The sequence below is a fragment of the Gobio gobio genome, assembly GCF_949357685.1.
Source record: "Gobio gobio genome assembly, chromosome: 2".
Classification (NCBI taxonomy): Eukaryota; Metazoa; Chordata; class Actinopteri; order Cypriniformes; family Gobionidae; genus Gobio; species Gobio gobio.
The window spans coordinates 9,857,909-9,876,922 of NC_137098.1; the positions used below are offsets into that span (position 1 = coordinate 9,857,909).

The 19,014-nt window shown below is 39.2% G+C and overlaps 1 protein-coding gene across 1 annotated transcript in view; it reads right to left on the reverse strand.

The window, feature by feature from the left end:
• pmfbp1 (polyamine modulated factor 1 binding protein 1) overlaps positions 1–18,492 on the reverse strand; it is a gene marked incomplete at its 5' end in the record, with an annotated part of 175,765 nt that extends 157,273 nt beyond the window's left edge. Inside the window, 3 exons of the mRNA XM_079838772.1 lie at positions 12,185–12,331; positions 15,453–15,503; positions 18,418–18,492. Coding sequence (XP_079694898.1) covers positions 12,185–12,331; positions 15,453–15,503; positions 18,418–18,492 — 273 coding nt within the window. The remainder of the gene's footprint in view (positions 1–12,184; positions 12,332–15,452; positions 15,504–18,417) is intronic.
• Between the last annotated feature and the right edge of the window lie 522 nt (positions 18,493–19,014).

A 19,014-nucleotide genomic window follows, 5' to 3' on the forward strand; every position in this document is an offset into this window, starting at 1 on the left:
ATTTAGAATGGGATGTCATTAAAGTTCATGTGCATGTAAAGGCAGGCGTCCCAAAACTTTTGTCAATATAGTGTACTTCAAGCGAAATGGAAGAACGAACTGGTGTGACATCATTTCAGACATCCCAAGTCTCCCGGAAGTTCCGGGAGTCTCCCGCATATTTATAGTGGCTCACTGATGCCCGCAAATTAGTTAAATTCTCCCGCAATCTAGAGCGAGCGAGCAAGAGCACGCATGCGAGACACAAACTGTGCACGCGCGCACGGCAGAGAGGGAGAGAGAGCGAGAGACCTTGCGTGTGTGTGCTGGTGTGCACCCAATGAAGCGCATGGAAGACGGAGAGCGTCCTGATTGGCTTGTTTCGGTAAGTCAACCAATCAAATGTCAGTGTGGGCGGGCTTTTATCTCTTCTCCCGAACCGAATGAATCAGTTCAGTGTATATAGAAACTGGAGCGCCATTTCAGAGGGAGAGTGCCCCAAAAAACTAAAGTATAAACATAATGACAATCTTGCACGCTGTACAGTTTGTTACTGACATGTTATGGTTGAGTTAAACAAGTTTCATTTCATGTGCATATTTTTTCAGGTCGGCTAGTTGCCAAGGCTATATGAAAACAACAAACTCCTTAGACCTGTTTAAAGTTGCAATGAAATATAAATAAAAGCAGTTTACATAAATAGTATAAGCAGCTTATGTAAATAGTAAAAGTGATCTACATAATTTTACATATTTTTTTACAAATAATTGCATAGGCCTATAGAAATTATATATTAATTAATTATTATATTATACTATACAAGTAAAGTCGTGTTCTGTGGTGAAATTCGGGATACCTTTCCTCCTTTCATGTTTTTTTTTTTTGGAGAGATACCTCCCTGAAATGACTTTTTTCAGGTTGGGATGTCTGTCATTTCAAACAAAATCAAGCAAAATTTGTGTTCGTTTCAGGAGTTAGAAACCCCTAACCAGAGTTAACTTTCAAGCACTTTCCATACTACCATTCGCTTAACGTGAAAAAAAAAAACGCTTAACTTTGCTTAATGTACTGAGACAGTGATATTAAAAGACCAAACTCAGTAAACACCACATAATAAAGTATACTATGTACACACACAAAAAAAAAATCAGATAAGCCCAGAATATGAATGCAATGCGTTTAATTACACGTTTTCCTCCCATAGAAAACCGTTATAAAGAAAACGTTTAACGTTGCTTAATGTTTTCTATATGGGAGGAAAACACGTGTAATTAAATGCATTTGCATATTCTGGGCGCATCTGCTTTTCTGTACATAGTATACTTTATTAGTATGGTATTTACTGAGTTTGGTCTGTTAATGCCACTGTCTTAGTACATAAAGCCACGTTAAGCATTTTTCACGCGTTTTAGATTGTCCCAATAAACGTGATGGAACTTGACGTGACTTTCATCGCTATAATCAGATGCTTTTCTTACTGTTTTCTCATTGCTCTCATTTTTGTTGTGTGTTTATTTTATCGAAAATAAAGCACACACCACATATTTAGGGTGAATTCAGGTTGATTGGGACACATTTTGCCATTCAGATAAAAAAGTGTCCCATTCAACCTGAATTTACCCCTACATATTCATACACACTGCTCTCAGTAGCGTGGGCAGCGTCAGGATGTTCTCTAACAGTATACCACGGCTCTCGTATTTCAAAATTCTTTTTACCACAAAGCAAAGGACAAAAAGTATATCGGAGACTTAAGATCTGTGCATGTAAACCTCACTCCCGTGACCTCAAGAAGCCCACTAACGCCTGCCTCCTATGCCAGATACGCAAGATGAACTGAGGGGTAGTATTAGGGCCGAAGATGAGAGTCACAGAGGCCTGCAGTAAGAGCTGCAGCTGTGCAAGTAAACCTCACTCCCTTGGCTTCAACAAGCAGCTAGCGACTGGCGCTAGAGGCTGCGGTCTTTCCAATGCCGGAAACGCTGTTTCAAATCCCATTTGGAATGGGGCGTGTAGACCTGTAGGGGTAACATTGGTGCCATGACCCGGATGGGTGTGAAATTTAAGGGGGTGAGTGTAACGGAAGCCAGCGAGTTAGAGCTGTGTGGGTAAACCTCACTCCCCTGGCCTCAAGGGATGCACTAAAGACTGCAGTTTTGCCTCCCATGCCGCAAACTCTGATTCGAATCCTGCTTGGAGCAGGGCAGGTAGAACCAGAGGGGTTACACTATCATGGATAAAATACAATTAAATAGTATGCAGTTTGCTAACATCTGCAAGAACACTAAAGACAGTACACTAGTAAGCATAACAGCTCTCCCCCGTCTGCTCAGCCATGATATTTCTAGTTTTTTTCTTTAACAAGTTTCTCTATCTTAAACATCTGTCAGTATAATGTGTGTTCAGGGTAAAAACTAACTATTGTGAAAATCTACAGTCTGTAGAATTGCTTAAGACAGCACAATAAAATGAGCAGAGGTCAACTGGATAAACAGAATAGCATTACACGCAGTAATGATTCCCAGACCATGCGACATTACAGAGAGGTCAGAGACTATGAACAAGCAGCAGATGGTAAATGAATGACAGAAACTGAAATGAAATACAGACAAGTACTACAGTATTACCGTGGTTTCTTGGACATATTCCATGGTATTAAATGGTATTCACTAAAGTACCCTGGAAAACCTATGGTGTATGAATATTTATCATTCAGTACTATGGTATCTACAGCTGATAGCATCACTGCACAACTAGTTCACATGGAAGAACTAGTTATTCAACCCGAACCTCCATCGCAAGGACAACTTGAGATGGACGTTTCTCAGTGATACACTACTCAGTTTGAGGTACAATATGAGATATTGCAACAGTAATTCCTCACCATCAGCATTTACAAGTGTATGTCCATCTACTAATCAAAGTGTGTATTTCGAATTTATTGCGGGCACATACAGGAACTGTATCAATAACGGTGCATACATTAGCCCAGCACTAACGTGAATGACTGATGTAACATTAAAGATTGCAAACAAATCTTGTTCCATCATTTATCTCTACTCAAAGTAGTAAGAATGTCAGACCATCTGCATTAATAGACATAGTTTTAGGTAATAGAGGCCCACAGCTGCTTAGCAGAAGTATTTCAGTAAGACAGTAATAACTTGAGTTAGCAGGTTAGCCGTAAGCGTACACGATATAAAACACAAATCTACGTATTTTGAACACCTGGTAGAAAACATATGCATCAATAATTATTCATAACTTACAGGTTGTGATTTTGAGGAGCAAGCTGGTCCAAATAACCTGAGTACAGGCCAAGCGGCAACCTCCCCCAGTTTCTCTTGAAGTCAATATGGAAGTGACTTAAACTGCAATTCATCGACTGGCCGCTAGGGACAGGCTCCAGAAGGGAGCAGAATCTCATTGAGCCCCATGTTAAAATGACCAAATTTACAGCAGATAAAAACATATTTACAGCCTGTTACAAATTGTGGTTTGTGTCTATACGGCTAATTTTGCCCTTCATGACAACTGTGAGGTGGGTGATTTTTTTTTATAACTCATTCGTTTACATTATATAAAGCCATAAAGTTCTGCATAATTAAAGGCGTGGCCACTTTGAGTGACAGGTGGATAGCCATTTATCTGCTTTCTGTTAGTCATCGTGTCACCTCAGCTCCACCTACGGTCCGCCTCTTTGCCCATTTTCTGTGGACAACGTACAACATAGGCGGGCATTATGCAAAAATCGTTTCTTGTGACGTATAACTATCACGCAGTGAGATTCGAATAAAAAAATGACTCATTTATGCGGTTCAGAGTCGAGTCTTTCTTTTGGGAGACAATAAATTTATTTATTGTGCATTTTTGAATTGACAACTTTGCAGAATGTTTACATTCACAAAAAGCTATATTACACACTGCATGAAAGGGAATATTCGAAAAACCATAAAAGGGGCACTTTAAAATGTATGTATGTATGTATGTATGTATGTATATATATATATATGTATGTGTGTCTATTTTAATTGTATTTATTAGTTTTACTTTATTTGGTTTTAGTTATTTAAGTACTTCAAGTTAAACGAAACAAAAATGAGAAATCTTACTTTGGCCACTAGCTGAAATAAAATAAGTTTAACTTTTTTGTATGTTTAATTTTTTTTCAGTTAACGTTTATTTTGTTTCAAGAAACAACATTTTTTTTATGGTTGTAGTTTTAGTTCACAATAAAAAACCTGTATGGCAGGGCTGTAACCGCCATAGTCATTGAGGGGGACAAGTCCCACCCAATAATTGGAAATGGCCAAATTGTCAAAGGCGGCAAGGCTTCACTGAAGATGAGTGTGAACCCCAACGTGACGCTTTTAGTTTTTACAGTGAAAGAGTGCATGTTTGGTGAGATATAAGTAGCTAAACATTTCATATTTGACAACTGTTTTACGATAGATATGTTTAAGGACTCATTTTTATTCCTTTAATTATTTAATTTCTTTAAAGGTCCCATGATGTGGATTTTTTTTTAATTATGTTATAATGTTTCCTGAGGTGTACTTATATTGTTCGTATGATTTTTACATCATAAAATGTCATAATTTAGAAATAAAAGAGATTTTTCTATCCTGATTTTAGCCCTCTGGCTTGAATGCTCTGTTTGAAGGGGCGTGTCTGCTGTGAGACTTCAGTGTAAACGCCCACTGCTGTGATTGGCTGACATCTTTGCATTTGAAATGCATATTACATGTGAAACCCCTCTCGAATACGTTTACTATGTTTTTTATCTATTACAGCTGTCGAGATTAACGAATCATGAGCCATACGAATCATATAGCATTATTTTTAAATCTTTTCCCATCACATGAAAAGCTGCAGTGATGAGCATTGAGTAGACAGACATTCTGTTTATCACGTGAATGCAGTGATCACGTCATTTGAGCGCTATTTTTCTCACAAAATGCTTTCACCACAACTAATGGCAAACATGACATCGATATGAATACAGTAAGAGCTTTGCTGTGCAGCATAACTGCGTCATTCATTATAATGGCAGTTTGGGCAAGTGTGCAGATACACTCGCGACGTGTGATTGACAGCTTCAGCCATTATAAAGAGAGTGTTCTTTGATCGCTCTCTGTAATTTAATCACAATTTATTACACTGCTCTGTGGAATACTTGATTCTGATTGGTCAATCGCGCATTCCAGTGGTATGTTATTCCAAGATTACAACCGCCAAAGTGAATAACACACAGCTCCCCGGGTACTACGAGTTATCTTGACCGGTACTACTTATATGCTTAACCAACACAAGTACTTGTTTTAGTACATTTCCATTACTAGTTTATCTAGTGCACAATTCAGTAGTCACCATCAGTGTGATTGTTTTTGTAAATTGAGAATTATCTAATCTCTCCCTGTTTTTGGCAGCCTGTGTCCCTTCCTGGCACCAACTCAAGGCTCGGACAACAGACAGCTCATCCTCCAGTTAATGGCATTTCTTTCTAACTTCTTGGGCCGCTTTGCACTTTTTCAACACTGGACCGAACCAAACTAAGCTCCACAGAGACTCTGTCCACCTACAGGGCGGCGCTAGATATGAGAAACATAATGCAATAGAATCTTCCTTCCAAGGGCACACACAGACACACTCATTCAATCTGACCCTTGGTGGGGGTGACCTCCTTGCAATCAGCCCGGTGGAGCACTTATTTCCCAGCTATAATCAGACTCGCTCACTAAGGCCTGACCTTTTCTCAGCAGCCCCTCAGCCATGGCTATGTATAACTCCAATATAAAACCCAGCCCCCTAGAGAGAGACATCTGCTAGAGCTCAGATCCACGGCCATACAGGTTAATTAGGGAGAGAGAGCACAAGCACACCGCTGCACAAACAAGCTAGAAAGATCTCGGACTATATGAAAGGTATGAGATAGGTAAGATGCACCTAATATCAACGTATCTATTGTGGCACAGGGTCATACTTTCTAATTCATTCTCATGGTAACAAACTAAATTAAAGAAACAACTTGGTGCTAAAGTCCCTAAAAAGCAAGGCGGTCTTCAAGTCCATTATGCGGCCCTCTTAGTAACATCTCAAGCGATCCAAGTATAGCTCCTAATTTATGATGAATTATGATGACAGACCAAATTCAACAAAATTGTTGGTTGAGCTTACATCAATACCATTTTTCAAAGCTCCAATAAAATATGACATTATGATAAATACTCAATTTGTAGTGAATATTTGACATCAACAATGGTACTTCAGTGGCCTGGTGCCATTTAATTTCCAGAAGAGCTTCATTCTCCACATGCACCTTCACCAGATTCCCTTTCACCTCTGAGAGCTACAAGAGAGCAGACACACTTCATAAAGCTCTCATATAGCATTCTTCTTTTCTTTTTTTTAATCTAAAGCAATACATACTTTTTTCATATCATGTGCACTTCAAGGCAAGTGGCCTAGAATAGCTGTTTTATTCTACATAGAGTGGATTGCATGATTAGAGATCTACATTCTCTGGCTTCATTTAGAGCTGATATTAACATCCTGCTCAGGTGAGCTCACTTGAAAAAGGTGCAATGCTAAATAGAAATTGCAATTAGGTTCTTAATGTTCTGAGATTAGTTTACTTCAACCACATTCTGAAGTGGACAAAAACGCACATGACCACGTCATTGCAAACCAGGGCCATAACCACCACCGAAAAGAGCAGGACAAGCCCACCTATAATAATTTCATGTTCACAGATACTGAACATGAATTTCAGTGCGACACTTCAGTTTTAATGGTGAAAGAGTGAGTGCAAGGTAAGATGTAAATAGCTTAACACCAAACATCTACAGTAATACCCAGTAATGCAAACTACTTGGCTTTTTTTGGGGTCAAATTTCTCAGTTTTGATTCGTAAAAATTGGCTTTCATTTACGTGATTCATGTAACTAATAACTCAATGTGATGAAACAGAACAATTTTCACCATATTACGAAAACGATTATGAGTGAAGTGTGCATATTTTAAAATAAATGTAATATTTGCAAATAATTAGAATGGATTACTTTACAAAAAAATCCAGTTCTTTTCTTTTTCTTTATTCAATTATATTCCTTTAATTATTTCATAATTTTAACTCTTTCCCTGCCAAACATGGAATTTTCCATAATTTGTGAAAAAATGCTTCCCGGCCAAACACAGAATATTCTGTGTTTCCGTGTTTTCACTGTTATACGCTAGGGGGCGCTATTACGCATCTTCTGAATAAGGACAGAATCTCCTGATCAAAACACAGACGAAGAAGATGCAAAAAAAACAAGCGATCGCATGTAAGCAGATGCATATGTAAAATAACATGATCATCAACATTAAACATCATATAAATCAAAACTGCCTAATGTTACTGAATGAAATGTCGACCCAGGACGAGCTATAGGACTGTGCGAGCATTAGGGGTGTTGATGGACTCAATCTACTCCATCTGTGTTTGATCATCACTCTGAATTTGATCTGGATGTTGTCTTTTTTTGTTTAAAAGTAGAGGGTCGGCAGTTTCTCTTGATATATTGCATGCTCAGATATTCATACAAAATATTCTATGGACCATTACATTTTTATGAAAATTACCAAAAACCCTGGAGGTGGTTGGAAACTTTTTTTTTTTTTAAACGCTGGCGGCGAAAGAGTTAATGAGGACCTATTATGCAAAATTCACTTTTACATGGTGTTTGAACATAAATGTGTTTCAGCAGTGTGTGTACACAACCACCCTATAATGATAAAAATCCACCCACTCAGAACAAGCCGTTTGCAGTTTCTATGCAATGTATCATCACATTGCACAGGCCCCGCCCACAACAGCTGACAGACTCCGCCCTATTAGCATAGACCCCGCCCTCAGTGAGCTGTACACAGTCCGCCATGTTTATCTTTGCGCCAGAGAATTTAACAGCAGTAAAAAAGTAAGAAATGTATTCTTATTAAAGCTACTAAAGTTATTCAATCAAAAGCAGTGAGTGATTTTCTGGTTTTCTTTTGTTGCTTGATTCATATTAACAGTATATTTAGCTGAAGGTACAGTATATTACGCTGCTTTCAGAACTAACATACACATGCGATTTCTTTACTTGCTGTTAACATTCACAGACATAACCGACTGTGTTTATGTGAACTTTGTGTGTTTTTGACATAACTGTGTGTGTATTTGACAGTTTAAGTGCAATAAGACGTGAAAGAGAACTTAGTACTCACGGGACGCACCGTATGACATGCAGCTTTCTGTGTGCGTGCTTTGGATGTGTGTACTCAGAAAACCATATCAGAAGTTTAGACTGATATGGCTTTAAAATGCATGCAGATAAAAAAACTTTCATGTTGATGAAGAACTGCAATGTGACGTGAGTGTGACCGTGGTAGAGATGATTTATCCGAGGCACGAGCTGTAAAGGCTCCGCCCTCTTTCTGGAAAGCTCATTTGCATTTAAAGGTGCTATATGTAAGAATGACAGCTAATGGTTGAAATGGGTACTGCAGTCCAAATTCAAAAATATTGTTTGCCCCGCCCCCTCCTCCTCAGACTCGACGTTCACTTGGGATGCCAGTAGGGGAGTTGATTTTTCTGCATTTTAATGTGCTTCCGCTCATAGAGATTTTTAGATGGATGCCAAGACTTTTTAGGTTGGGTAGAATCTGCAATCTCTGACCCAGTTTGTTCGCTGGCTTCCATGGCTGCAATACGCTGTGTTTTCCGCCAACTGGCAACCTGCGGTGATTAAATACTATTGGGTAAACTGGCAACGTGAGTTATCACACAGACCAAAACAAAAACAGACATTCTGACACGGAACAAACATTTCAAAGTAGAATAACTGGCTGTAGCATTGTTTTTCAGAGAAACGAATATGTGAACTTAGCATGTTTCCTAAATATCTGCAAACATATTATGGTATTTTTTATGCTTTAGTACAGTCAAAAACTCACATACAGCACCTTTAAATAAACATGCATGGAAACAGCATGTTTTTCCTTCCACTCAGAAATGGGCATTTACAACATGGGATAATAAACAGGGCTCCGAACCGGTTCAAGGAACGAAAACGAAAACCGGAAACGAACGAAATTTTAAGAGGAACGAAAACTAAATCAAAATCAATTTGAATCGTTCTGAACAGAAATGTTAATTTGAAATGACCATTAACCGGTTAATAACGTTATTTTATCGTTCTCTTTAATATTTTAGTTTGGCAGTGACCAATAATGAATAGAGTAGTACAGCATGTGACGTTGACGGATCAAGCGTGAGTGAAATGCCCGCGCACCAGTCAACTATGAATCTACCCGTTACGCAAGTCAGTATGAGCGCGCATTTTCATGCCTCAAGTACATTTCTTTCCCCGCTGAGGTCTACAATGAAAGCGCAGGTATTGGAGGACATTCTTTTCGAACATTTAAATAAGTAGTACGGACTTTAAGCTCAAATAGTCTGATTTAGGCTAGTTTGATTCCGTTTAAGCCTATCCAAATAGGCTACTAGCATCTATCAAACATTTTTTCAATAGTCTTTCAGATTGCCAATACAGGACAGGTCAATGTTTTCTATATAGACGGTTGATGCTTCATATTAAATGGTATGTTATATTGTATTAAATAATCAAGCTTTATTAGCTGACTGAATTTGATTATGTGATGCAAGGACGTGTTGCGCAGTGTTTGCTTTGAAATTAGCAGTTGACGGTGCATTAAAAGAGCAATGGTTATCCAGTTTATTTATGCGATTTTTAAAACAAGTTGTGTTGAAAAAAAGTTATGTACAAAGAATGTTATCACTCTTCTGAAAAGAATTAGGCATAAGAGGGCTACTTTCCGCTCCATTAAAACAGGTCAATATTTGTCCCGCTGTTTATGCTTTGTAATTAATGCATGTATTTCTGTTGTGGTTTTAAAAATGTTATGAAATAAATATTCAAGTTTAATTACCATGCGTTATATTATTATTGAGTGAAAAATAAGTACATTTATACATATTTGTTTAAAGTATAGGCTAAATTAAAATAACGTTATTAACCGGTATTTTTTTTAATCAAACCGTTTTCGGAACAGTAATGTTTATTGAGGAACGCAAAAACAGAAACGCTATGATATCGATTCTGCTCGGAGTGAACCGATTGATATTTTTTTCCGTTTTTAAGCCCTGATAATAAATGATCTGTGGGGTATTTTGAGCTGAAACTTCACAGACACATTCTGGGATCACCTAGACTTATTTTGCTTCTTGTAAAAAAAGGGTCATAATAGGTTAGGTCCCCTTTAAATAAAAAGATCATCCCACCAATTTGGTTTGGTCTCCTCCCCCCAATGTACAAAACATGGTTACGGCCTTGTTGTAAATGAAAACGCATGATACTACCAGATGTAAACAGCAATGTGATCGGATCAACCGATACAGAACTAAACATCCAGATAGTTCTCCCCAGCCCATTTTTTGCAGAATTGATGAATCAGTTATGCCAGTGAAAACGATATTTATTTTAAAAAGTCGTTGGTAACCTAAAACGTGATCCACTCCAGTAGGTGCCAGTATGAAGTGCAACAGCACTATCGTATCAATCAGTGAATCATGAAGAAACTTTAATAATTCAATCTTCTAAATATATATAAAAAAAAAACTTCTATTCTTGCTCAAGTCTTCGGAACTGACAATATTGCCCATGAAATCTCACAAAAGCAATGAATCTGATTTAAAAGCATATGAAGCTGTGAACACAGAGATAATAAAGGTGCCTCACACGATAACAAACAAACTGCGACTGGAGCGTAAAAAGGCCGTGAACTTATCTGTGAGAGTGTTAGTAAACAAAGGCACTGTGAGGTTGTTCTCTGAGCAATCAGTGTAGAGCTCCCCTAACAAGTCTGCCATGACGCCTAGCGACAGGTGACACAGCCACTGGTGACGGACAGCACCGGCCTGGGCTCTGATTGGTCAGCAGTCCGATCCAGAAGGGGAGGGCTGAGAGCCTCACTGCAGCAAACACTAGCTTGTAGCAACATGTAGCAACACAATACAACAAACTGTTTTAGATGCATTTCAATTATGCATGTATAACACTTTACAGCCTGAAAGAAAGAAAACACACAATGTTCAATATCTAAATCAGACAGCAATGAGAATAAGCCGAGAGTTTCATGCTTCTCTAATTTTTGTCCTTCTTAGCTATGTGTCCTTTTCCGGAGTTTCAGAAGAGATCTCCAAAATGTCTCACACTGTGCTCAGATTTGCAAAAATCAGACTTCAATCTGAACTCTCATCATTCTCATCAAATTCCCACAAGATCACACACATATAAATACAACTGTCTAGTTTGTATTTCTCCTGAGGAATTTGAGAAACACATTAGACAAGGATGATACAAAAAAGAAACATAACTTAGTCTCCTGAGCTTTGAAAGAGCAAATTTAGTAGGGTTTTGTGACATGTTTTAAATATCTATCTGCATTTTCCTTCCAGAGTAAATGTCTTCTCTGGGATCATGTTCCCTGGCATCTGGCAAGAAAAAAATTCTGGGACCCTCCTCACCTCAACAGAGGAGGGGAAAACACCTGTCTCAAAGAAAACTCTCACTTCAGTCAAGCTGCCGGCTGCTCAAGATATGTACTGCACGGTCAATAGCAAACATGGAATACAACAAGTTTAGGAGGCAAACAAAGAGTTTACTTAAAAACAACAGACCACCAAAAACTGCACAAGCTTTCACCACCCTGTGCAAGTCAAAACATTCGTCCACGCATCAAAGTAAGAACTGCAGCTCACAAGCCACTGTCATTACAGCAAGTACCACATTGTTATGCATAAAAACAACAGAAGCTTTCAGTTAAATAAGGTAGCTTGGATTGGGATCATTTTGTGTGTTTTTTTTCTTCTCTCAAAGCCTTTTTGAAATCATCCCCGACTGAACATTTGCTCTTAGTAAACTTTGTGTGTAACAGTACAAGCCAATTTTTTATAATTGCAGCTATTCTTCTTCTTATGGGAAATAATCATTCTTAGAAGAAGAGAAAATACATAAATTACTGCAAATGCAGTGGTCTGAGATCAAAGTATCTCACATAGAAGAAAGAGCCCTGAACAAAAGCATGGAGATTGAGAGAGCGAAAAAGAGAGAGTGAGAGAGAGAGGGCCCGAGCAGCCTGGGCCTGGCGGTGAAGCTTTTACCTGAGCTTGTAGCTCCTGATCTTGCTTCCTGGCGTCTCGTAGCTGCCTGTGCAGCTGCTGGTTGCGGTCATGTCCCCTCTGGAGCTCCTGCTGGATTTCTTGCAGCTCTCTCTGCAGATTCCACAGCCTCTGCTCTTGGACATCCAGCTATCCAACCACAATAGAGGGCAGGGCGCAGAGGAAGAGAAAATCAATCCACTACAAAGAGTCTCCTTCTCCGCTCGCCTGCCCGTTTCGCAGAACCCGCCATGACTAGAGCTCCGGCAAAGAGGAACTGGTGTCCATCTGGCCCTCATCGCAGCCCCAACATTCACCATGAGCGGCTCTACCCTTCACATACATCCTGACACTCTAGACAGGCTAGGGCAGCCCTGCACTGAATGCAGAAACAAAAATCAATGCTTCTTAACCAAATGCGAAATCGCAGCTCATTGTTCGACTGGAAGAGCAAGAGAAAAGGCAATACTTCTGCAGATAAATCTTTCGATTACACACAGTTACATTTTTGTCAATCCACCATCCACTTTTTGCAGCAAAAAGTATTCATTAATGGTGCTATTTTTCAAATCATTAAAGCAAGGCCCAGCACGTCACATCAAAAATAAATAATTATTATTGTAATTAGCACAATATGGTCACCTGCTAAAGAGAACGGAGAGGAGGGGAAGATGGGAGTCAAAAAGAGAGGAGGAGGAGATTTGGCAAACCCCTGGTTCCGGTCCAGTCCGACATTATCAAGCATCCTCATCTGCATTTCAAATTGTCGCACGATGACAGCCGCATATCCAAAATGGAGGCCCGGGGTCTCGCCGCAACAATCAATTAATCAGCCGCGCTCATTAGAGGCCCAAGAGTAATCCACAAATTCGCCTAAGTCACCTAAATCAAACAGTCGCCCCTCGCCTTATCCATTGATTGTGGTCTGATGACAAGCACTTCAAACCTTGCCTCGTCTTCCCATCCGTCTGTTGGCATAATGCTCGAATTCCTGCTAGATTGTGGACTAAAACGATGAGGGAAGGTTGAGAATCGTTTCCTTTTAATCCTAAAAACTCAGCTCATCCTTTAGCTCTGCTTTTCGGTGTGTGATGCAAGCCGATAACCCTGCTCTTTCTTTGCCTTACAATTGCGCTCTCTCTCCATTCTCCCCTCCTAAACTGATCAATACTTCATTTAAATCATGACATTAGCACACTACAACTGGAAAAAAGCTGAAAGGAATAGCAAAACGCTTCTTGTGGCAAATGGAGGGTTGGAAAATAGATCATACATTCGAATAGTGACCGTAATTGTTTGTTTATATGTAAAAACAAAGGTTAAAATGCATGTGACACTCAGGACCAACATCATTGTTTTGTTTTGAGCTCCCGAGACTGACTGATCAATATCGCATTTGAATCCACAGAAAGGGGCAATGTCGCTTTAGCTCTCGACGACGTTAAGTGAAATGCAAATAACTCTGCCGTAATCAACACATAATTCAGACGTTATCACCCCGTCCCGCTGAAACAAACCCTAATGATATTTCCATACACAAAGAATATGTAGCCATACGCATTGGCGGTGGCGTGATATGCGCCGTCATGCATTTGTTTATTCATGCAGGATGCTGTAAGAATAATCAGAGCGCTATGCAAACACTCCGCACTTAAGACTTGAAGGGACGGTAATCTTCGACGCAGGGGGGTGTGGGAGCAGAAAGAAGAAGTAGTAGAGGAAAAAAAAGGTAATTTCCTGTCGCGGATCTGCATAACAGGCACACGAGAGAGCGACTCTTATCTGCCTAATGGTCATTAGCGGAGCTCATTTACCTGAACGCTCTGGGCGTCACGGGCCTGATGAGAGAGGAGCAGGTCTTGCCGGAGTCTTTGGATGCTCGCGTCCCGACGTGACAACTGCGGTTCGGGTTTCCCATCCCAAACGTGGCGGTGAGGAAGGAACGGAGGGCGTGAGGTGTTTTTGAGAGGGAGGTGGGGAGAGAGGGAAGAGAAGAGTGAATCACTCCAGGAACATGCACTTACATATAGCCGGGTGCCAATGTCAACCAATGAGCAATTAGGCAGACAAGACCAAAGTTATTGATCGGGTTTGGGGCTCTTTTTCCCAGGCTAACTAAGCTGAGTATGTGTGATGGCTGCAGAAGCTGTAGGGAAAAAGAGAAGGAGGGGGAGAGTTTGGAAGGGCTACTCCCTCTAGCTCTCGCTGGGCCTGTGGTGCCGAAGAGGGCCTGGTCATTTAACCTTCTATTGATCTTCCTCCTAAACAACCCCCCTCCCTAGACAGAAGTGCATGTACAATGTATGCACTTAATGTAGACCATACTACAACTGTCAATACATTACACAGTCAGATGTGTCTGCAAGACCGCTGGGGAAAGAGTACCATGTTTGCATACATCAGGGTTCTTGGGAAGATATAACCCTGAGTTTGCGTCACGGGTTACCAACCAGATTGCAGACTTTAGCATTGCTTTATGGATGTGCTTGAGGGTAGACACCTTATTTAATTTGAGATGAATGAAAATAAGGCTGTAATGGATAGAAGTAGATTCTTTTCAATTGGTTGTACAGGCATAGTTCGCCCAAAAATTGAAATCCTGTCATCGTTTACACACCCTCATGTTGCTCCAAAACTGCATGATGTTCTTTCTTCGGCATGACACAAAGGAAGGTATTTTAAAGATTGGTTGAATGTCAGTGGGGTCCTCATTGATTTTGGTTGTATGGACAAAAAAAAGACATTTGGTGTTCCACTGAAGAAAGAAAGTCTTACAATACGACTTGAGGCTGAGGAAAACGTTTTATTTTTGGGTGAACTATTCCTGTAGGTTAAAATGTAATTTCCATGACAGGTTTTTTTTTCCCCTGACTGGAAATGATTTGGGAAGATCGGATAAACGATCAACACCAAAAACAGCATAACCCATTGAAAAGACTGAACCCTATACCTCACTTTCTTCACATCCGTGTAAAATCAAGGGTCCTCCAGGGTCGTGGCCATTCAGAATTTAATTGAGAATGCCTTTTATATTCCAATTCCATTAACACCCATCTCAGGTGATTTGGTCAGGCGTCAGAATAGACAAATATCAAAATCTCAACAGGTGACCACTTGCGATTGGACATTGAGGAGGATTTTAGGTGTCTGTCATCTATAATGTTGATTAATAAATGATTAGAATAATTTGTGCTCAGCCAATAAAAAGTCTAAGGACAGATTATTAAGAGCAATAAGTGTTAAAAACTGTGTGAACCCATTGTGGCTGTACCTCAGTCTTCAACAGCTGTGTTCCTCTGAGGACTGTGAGATCAGTGGAAGCCTAAAGAGGAAGACAATGCATCTGATAAGACAATGACAGAAAAATGACCAGTGATATCTCTTTATTAGCTCAATTGTTTCTGCTAGACAGTAATGAAATGGAGAAAACTGAGACAATCATTAAACAGGACAGGTCATAAAAAGGTTAGATAGTTTGACAGATTTAAGAGAAGGTAAGGGTAGTTCACATTGTAAAAAGTTATGTGGTGCAACTCCCTTAAAAAATAAAATAATTAATGACCTTTGTAAAATATACTTCTTACCTTGAAATTATATTTTGCTTTCACTTTATTTTGATGGTCCCTTTAACACATATTCTGTTGACTATTAGTAACATTGCACCTACATGTCTACTAACTTTCATTAGAGTATTAGTACAGCATTAGTAGACTGGTAGGGTTAAAAAAGAAAGAAAAGAAAAAAGAAAAAGTTGACATGTAGTTACAAAGTTACTTATCACCATCACTAAAGAGTTAGCAGATATTAAGCAAACAGTCTACTAATTATCTAATGACAGTTAGTTGACATGTAGTTGCAAAGTTACTTATATAGTCAACAGAATGTTCAAAATGGACCATCAAAATAAAGTGTTTTAAAACCTTTTTTTAAGTAATGTATACATGTATTCAAGATGTTAGTACTTTTAACTTGATGGTTACGTCACATAACGTTTTTAGGGCCAGATTTACTAACAGTTTGTGCCAGCGCAAACCATCTTTTGGCATTAAAAAACGACTGTCAGGATTTACTAAGGACACACAATTATCATACAGTTATCATTGCATATATTATTGCATTTTTAGGAGTTTCCCATTCAGACACAACATTTATGGGAGTAGAGAATTTAAAGGTCCCATGACATGAAAATGTCACTTTATGAGGTTTTTTAAAATTAATATGAGTTCCTCTAGCCTGTCTATGGTCCCCCAGTGGCTAGAAATGGAGATAGGTGTAAACCAAGCCCTGGGTGTCCTGCTCTGCCTTTGAGGAAATTAAAGCTCAGATGGGCCAATCTGGAATCTTCCCTATATGTCGTCATACGGGGAAAGGTTAGCTCCGCTTTCTCTGCTTTGCCCACCCAGAAAATTTGGAGAAAATTGACTTTTTTTACATTTAATTCAGTCGCAATGTCAGCACAGGCTTTACAAACAGACTTTTACGATATGGATTTGACAGCACCGCCACAAACAGTGAGTACCAGTGTTCATTAATGCCTGATCTGTGATCAGTGATTTCTGATGTGTAGCTAATTATTCAAGTTCACACCGACTTTCATTCTAAATCGTTTAATACTGTTTATGCATCAGTGAATCAAGCCAATGACTAAATGATCAACTTTACAAACTTTCACATTTGTTATTTAAATTGTGATTAAACTACAGAGAGCGATCAAAGAACACTCTCTTTATAAAGGCTGAAGCTGTCAATCACACGTCGCGAGTATATCTGCACACTTGCCCAAAATCCCGTTATAATGAATGACGCTGTTATGCTGCACAACAAAGCTCTTACTGTATTCATATCGATGTCATGTTTGCCGTTAGTTGTGGTGAAAGCATTTTGTGAGAGAAATGGCGCACTGCATTCACGCGATAAACAGACTGTCTGTCTACTCAATGCTCATCACTGCAGCTTTTCATGTAATGGGAAAAGATCTAAAAATAATGCTATAATCAATACTTTCACGATTCGTTCATCTCGACAGCTGTAATAGTAAAAAAATAGTAAAAGTATTCGAGAGGGGTTCCACATGTAATACGCATTTCAAATGCAAAGATGTCAGCCAATCACAACAGTGGGCGTTTACACCGAAGTCTCACAGCAGACACGCCCCTTCAAACAGAGCATAGAGGGCTAAAATCAGGATAGAAAAATGCCTTTTATTTCTAAATTATGACATTATAAGTACACCTCAGGAAACATTATAAAATAATTAAAAAATCCACATCATGGGACGTTTAAATTAATCATGCAAGGTGATTTACAAAGGTTTACGCTAGTCAATTTACTGGTAACTGCACCATTATTTACCACCCAAAAAAGCTTAAACCAAAGACACTGGTCTTTAACCAGACGCTAGTTTGCGCTGCTCTTGGTAGATTGTGTTGGTCATTATGGAAATAATCCGGCTGCGTCTGTGTTCTTTCATTTGCGTTTCGTCAGTAGATCACGTGCTGAACTTTCCACTCCCATCCGCACTATTTTGCAATTGCGCTCTCACGCTAATTTGCCCTGTTTAGTAAATCTGGCCATTAAAGTCATTATTTAATGAAAAACGATACACAAGAATTCAAAGAGTACATTTTCTACAACTATCCGTTTAATTGTTTCTCTTTTTTTATTTATTGTGGAGACTCTTTATATATATACATTATTAGTATATGCAAATAAATTGTAAATTGCACACACCAAATAGTAAAGTCATACATTTCAATTTATGAACTAATTTTCTCATCAAATTCATCCAAGACCAAATTACCTGAGCTGCTACCCACATTCATTTTGCAGTTCTATTTCCTACTGTATATCAAAAACATTCATCTCTTTTTTTTATTTCCTCAAAGGAGTTTTAGGAGAAACATCAGAGATAGAGTTGATTAGAATAACACTAAAGAGACATACTATAAACACATCTAACGGTACAGAGACGAAAGAGAATGAACTCAAGACAGGGAAAAACATCTATTCTCCCAGAGCGCGTGTAATTGAAGAACGCGTCTTTCATGAGATGTCTTGTGAAGGCAGAAAATTCACAAGAAAGTTTTACAAGAAGGAAGGCAGAAGAGTTCACAAGTTCTATTGAGAGGAGATGATTCCGACACCTGATCCTTCCTTCCACGCTCGTATTGACCCTTTCCTCAATAATGTCTCAGGAGAACAGTTAGTTAACACTGATTGTCTACAATCCTGCTCACAATGACTTGCGTGGCCTCGGCCAACTCCACTTCAACACAATCAATTATTTCCTCACTACCCATGGCCAAGAACATCCTTAAAGCACACAATCGGCACCAGAGAAACACTCCATTAGGAAGGTGTGGAAAGGACATTAGGAACCTGCTTTTCTCATTGCTGGGCAAAGAAAGGTAGAAGAAAAAAACAGAAATGCTGCCTTGTGTAGGTGATTTTGTTTTATTGCGACATTCTGATCACATCATCAAAATGATGTTTACTCCAAACGCAGATTCATACGAAGATATAGAATAGTGTTCAGGTATTTGCTAGAAAGCCATGCGATTTTGCATAGCTTGATGTCTCTCCGAGTTTTTCCATCAGTGTGTTTTTGAAAATCAATGGTGATATTTCCAGAGAGGCAGACATGATAATGAAAGAGAGAGGCGAGAAAATGCAACCCTCAGAGGTGATTGCTCATTCCGAGCGGCTTCAAACATCCCTGTGTTAGAAGGACACCTTAAATATTCGGACTTTTCACGTCACTCCAGACTAAATCCCTAGCAACCACCATAGCAACACACTTCCTGTTGGACGTGAAATGCATTGTAAGTCCCCCC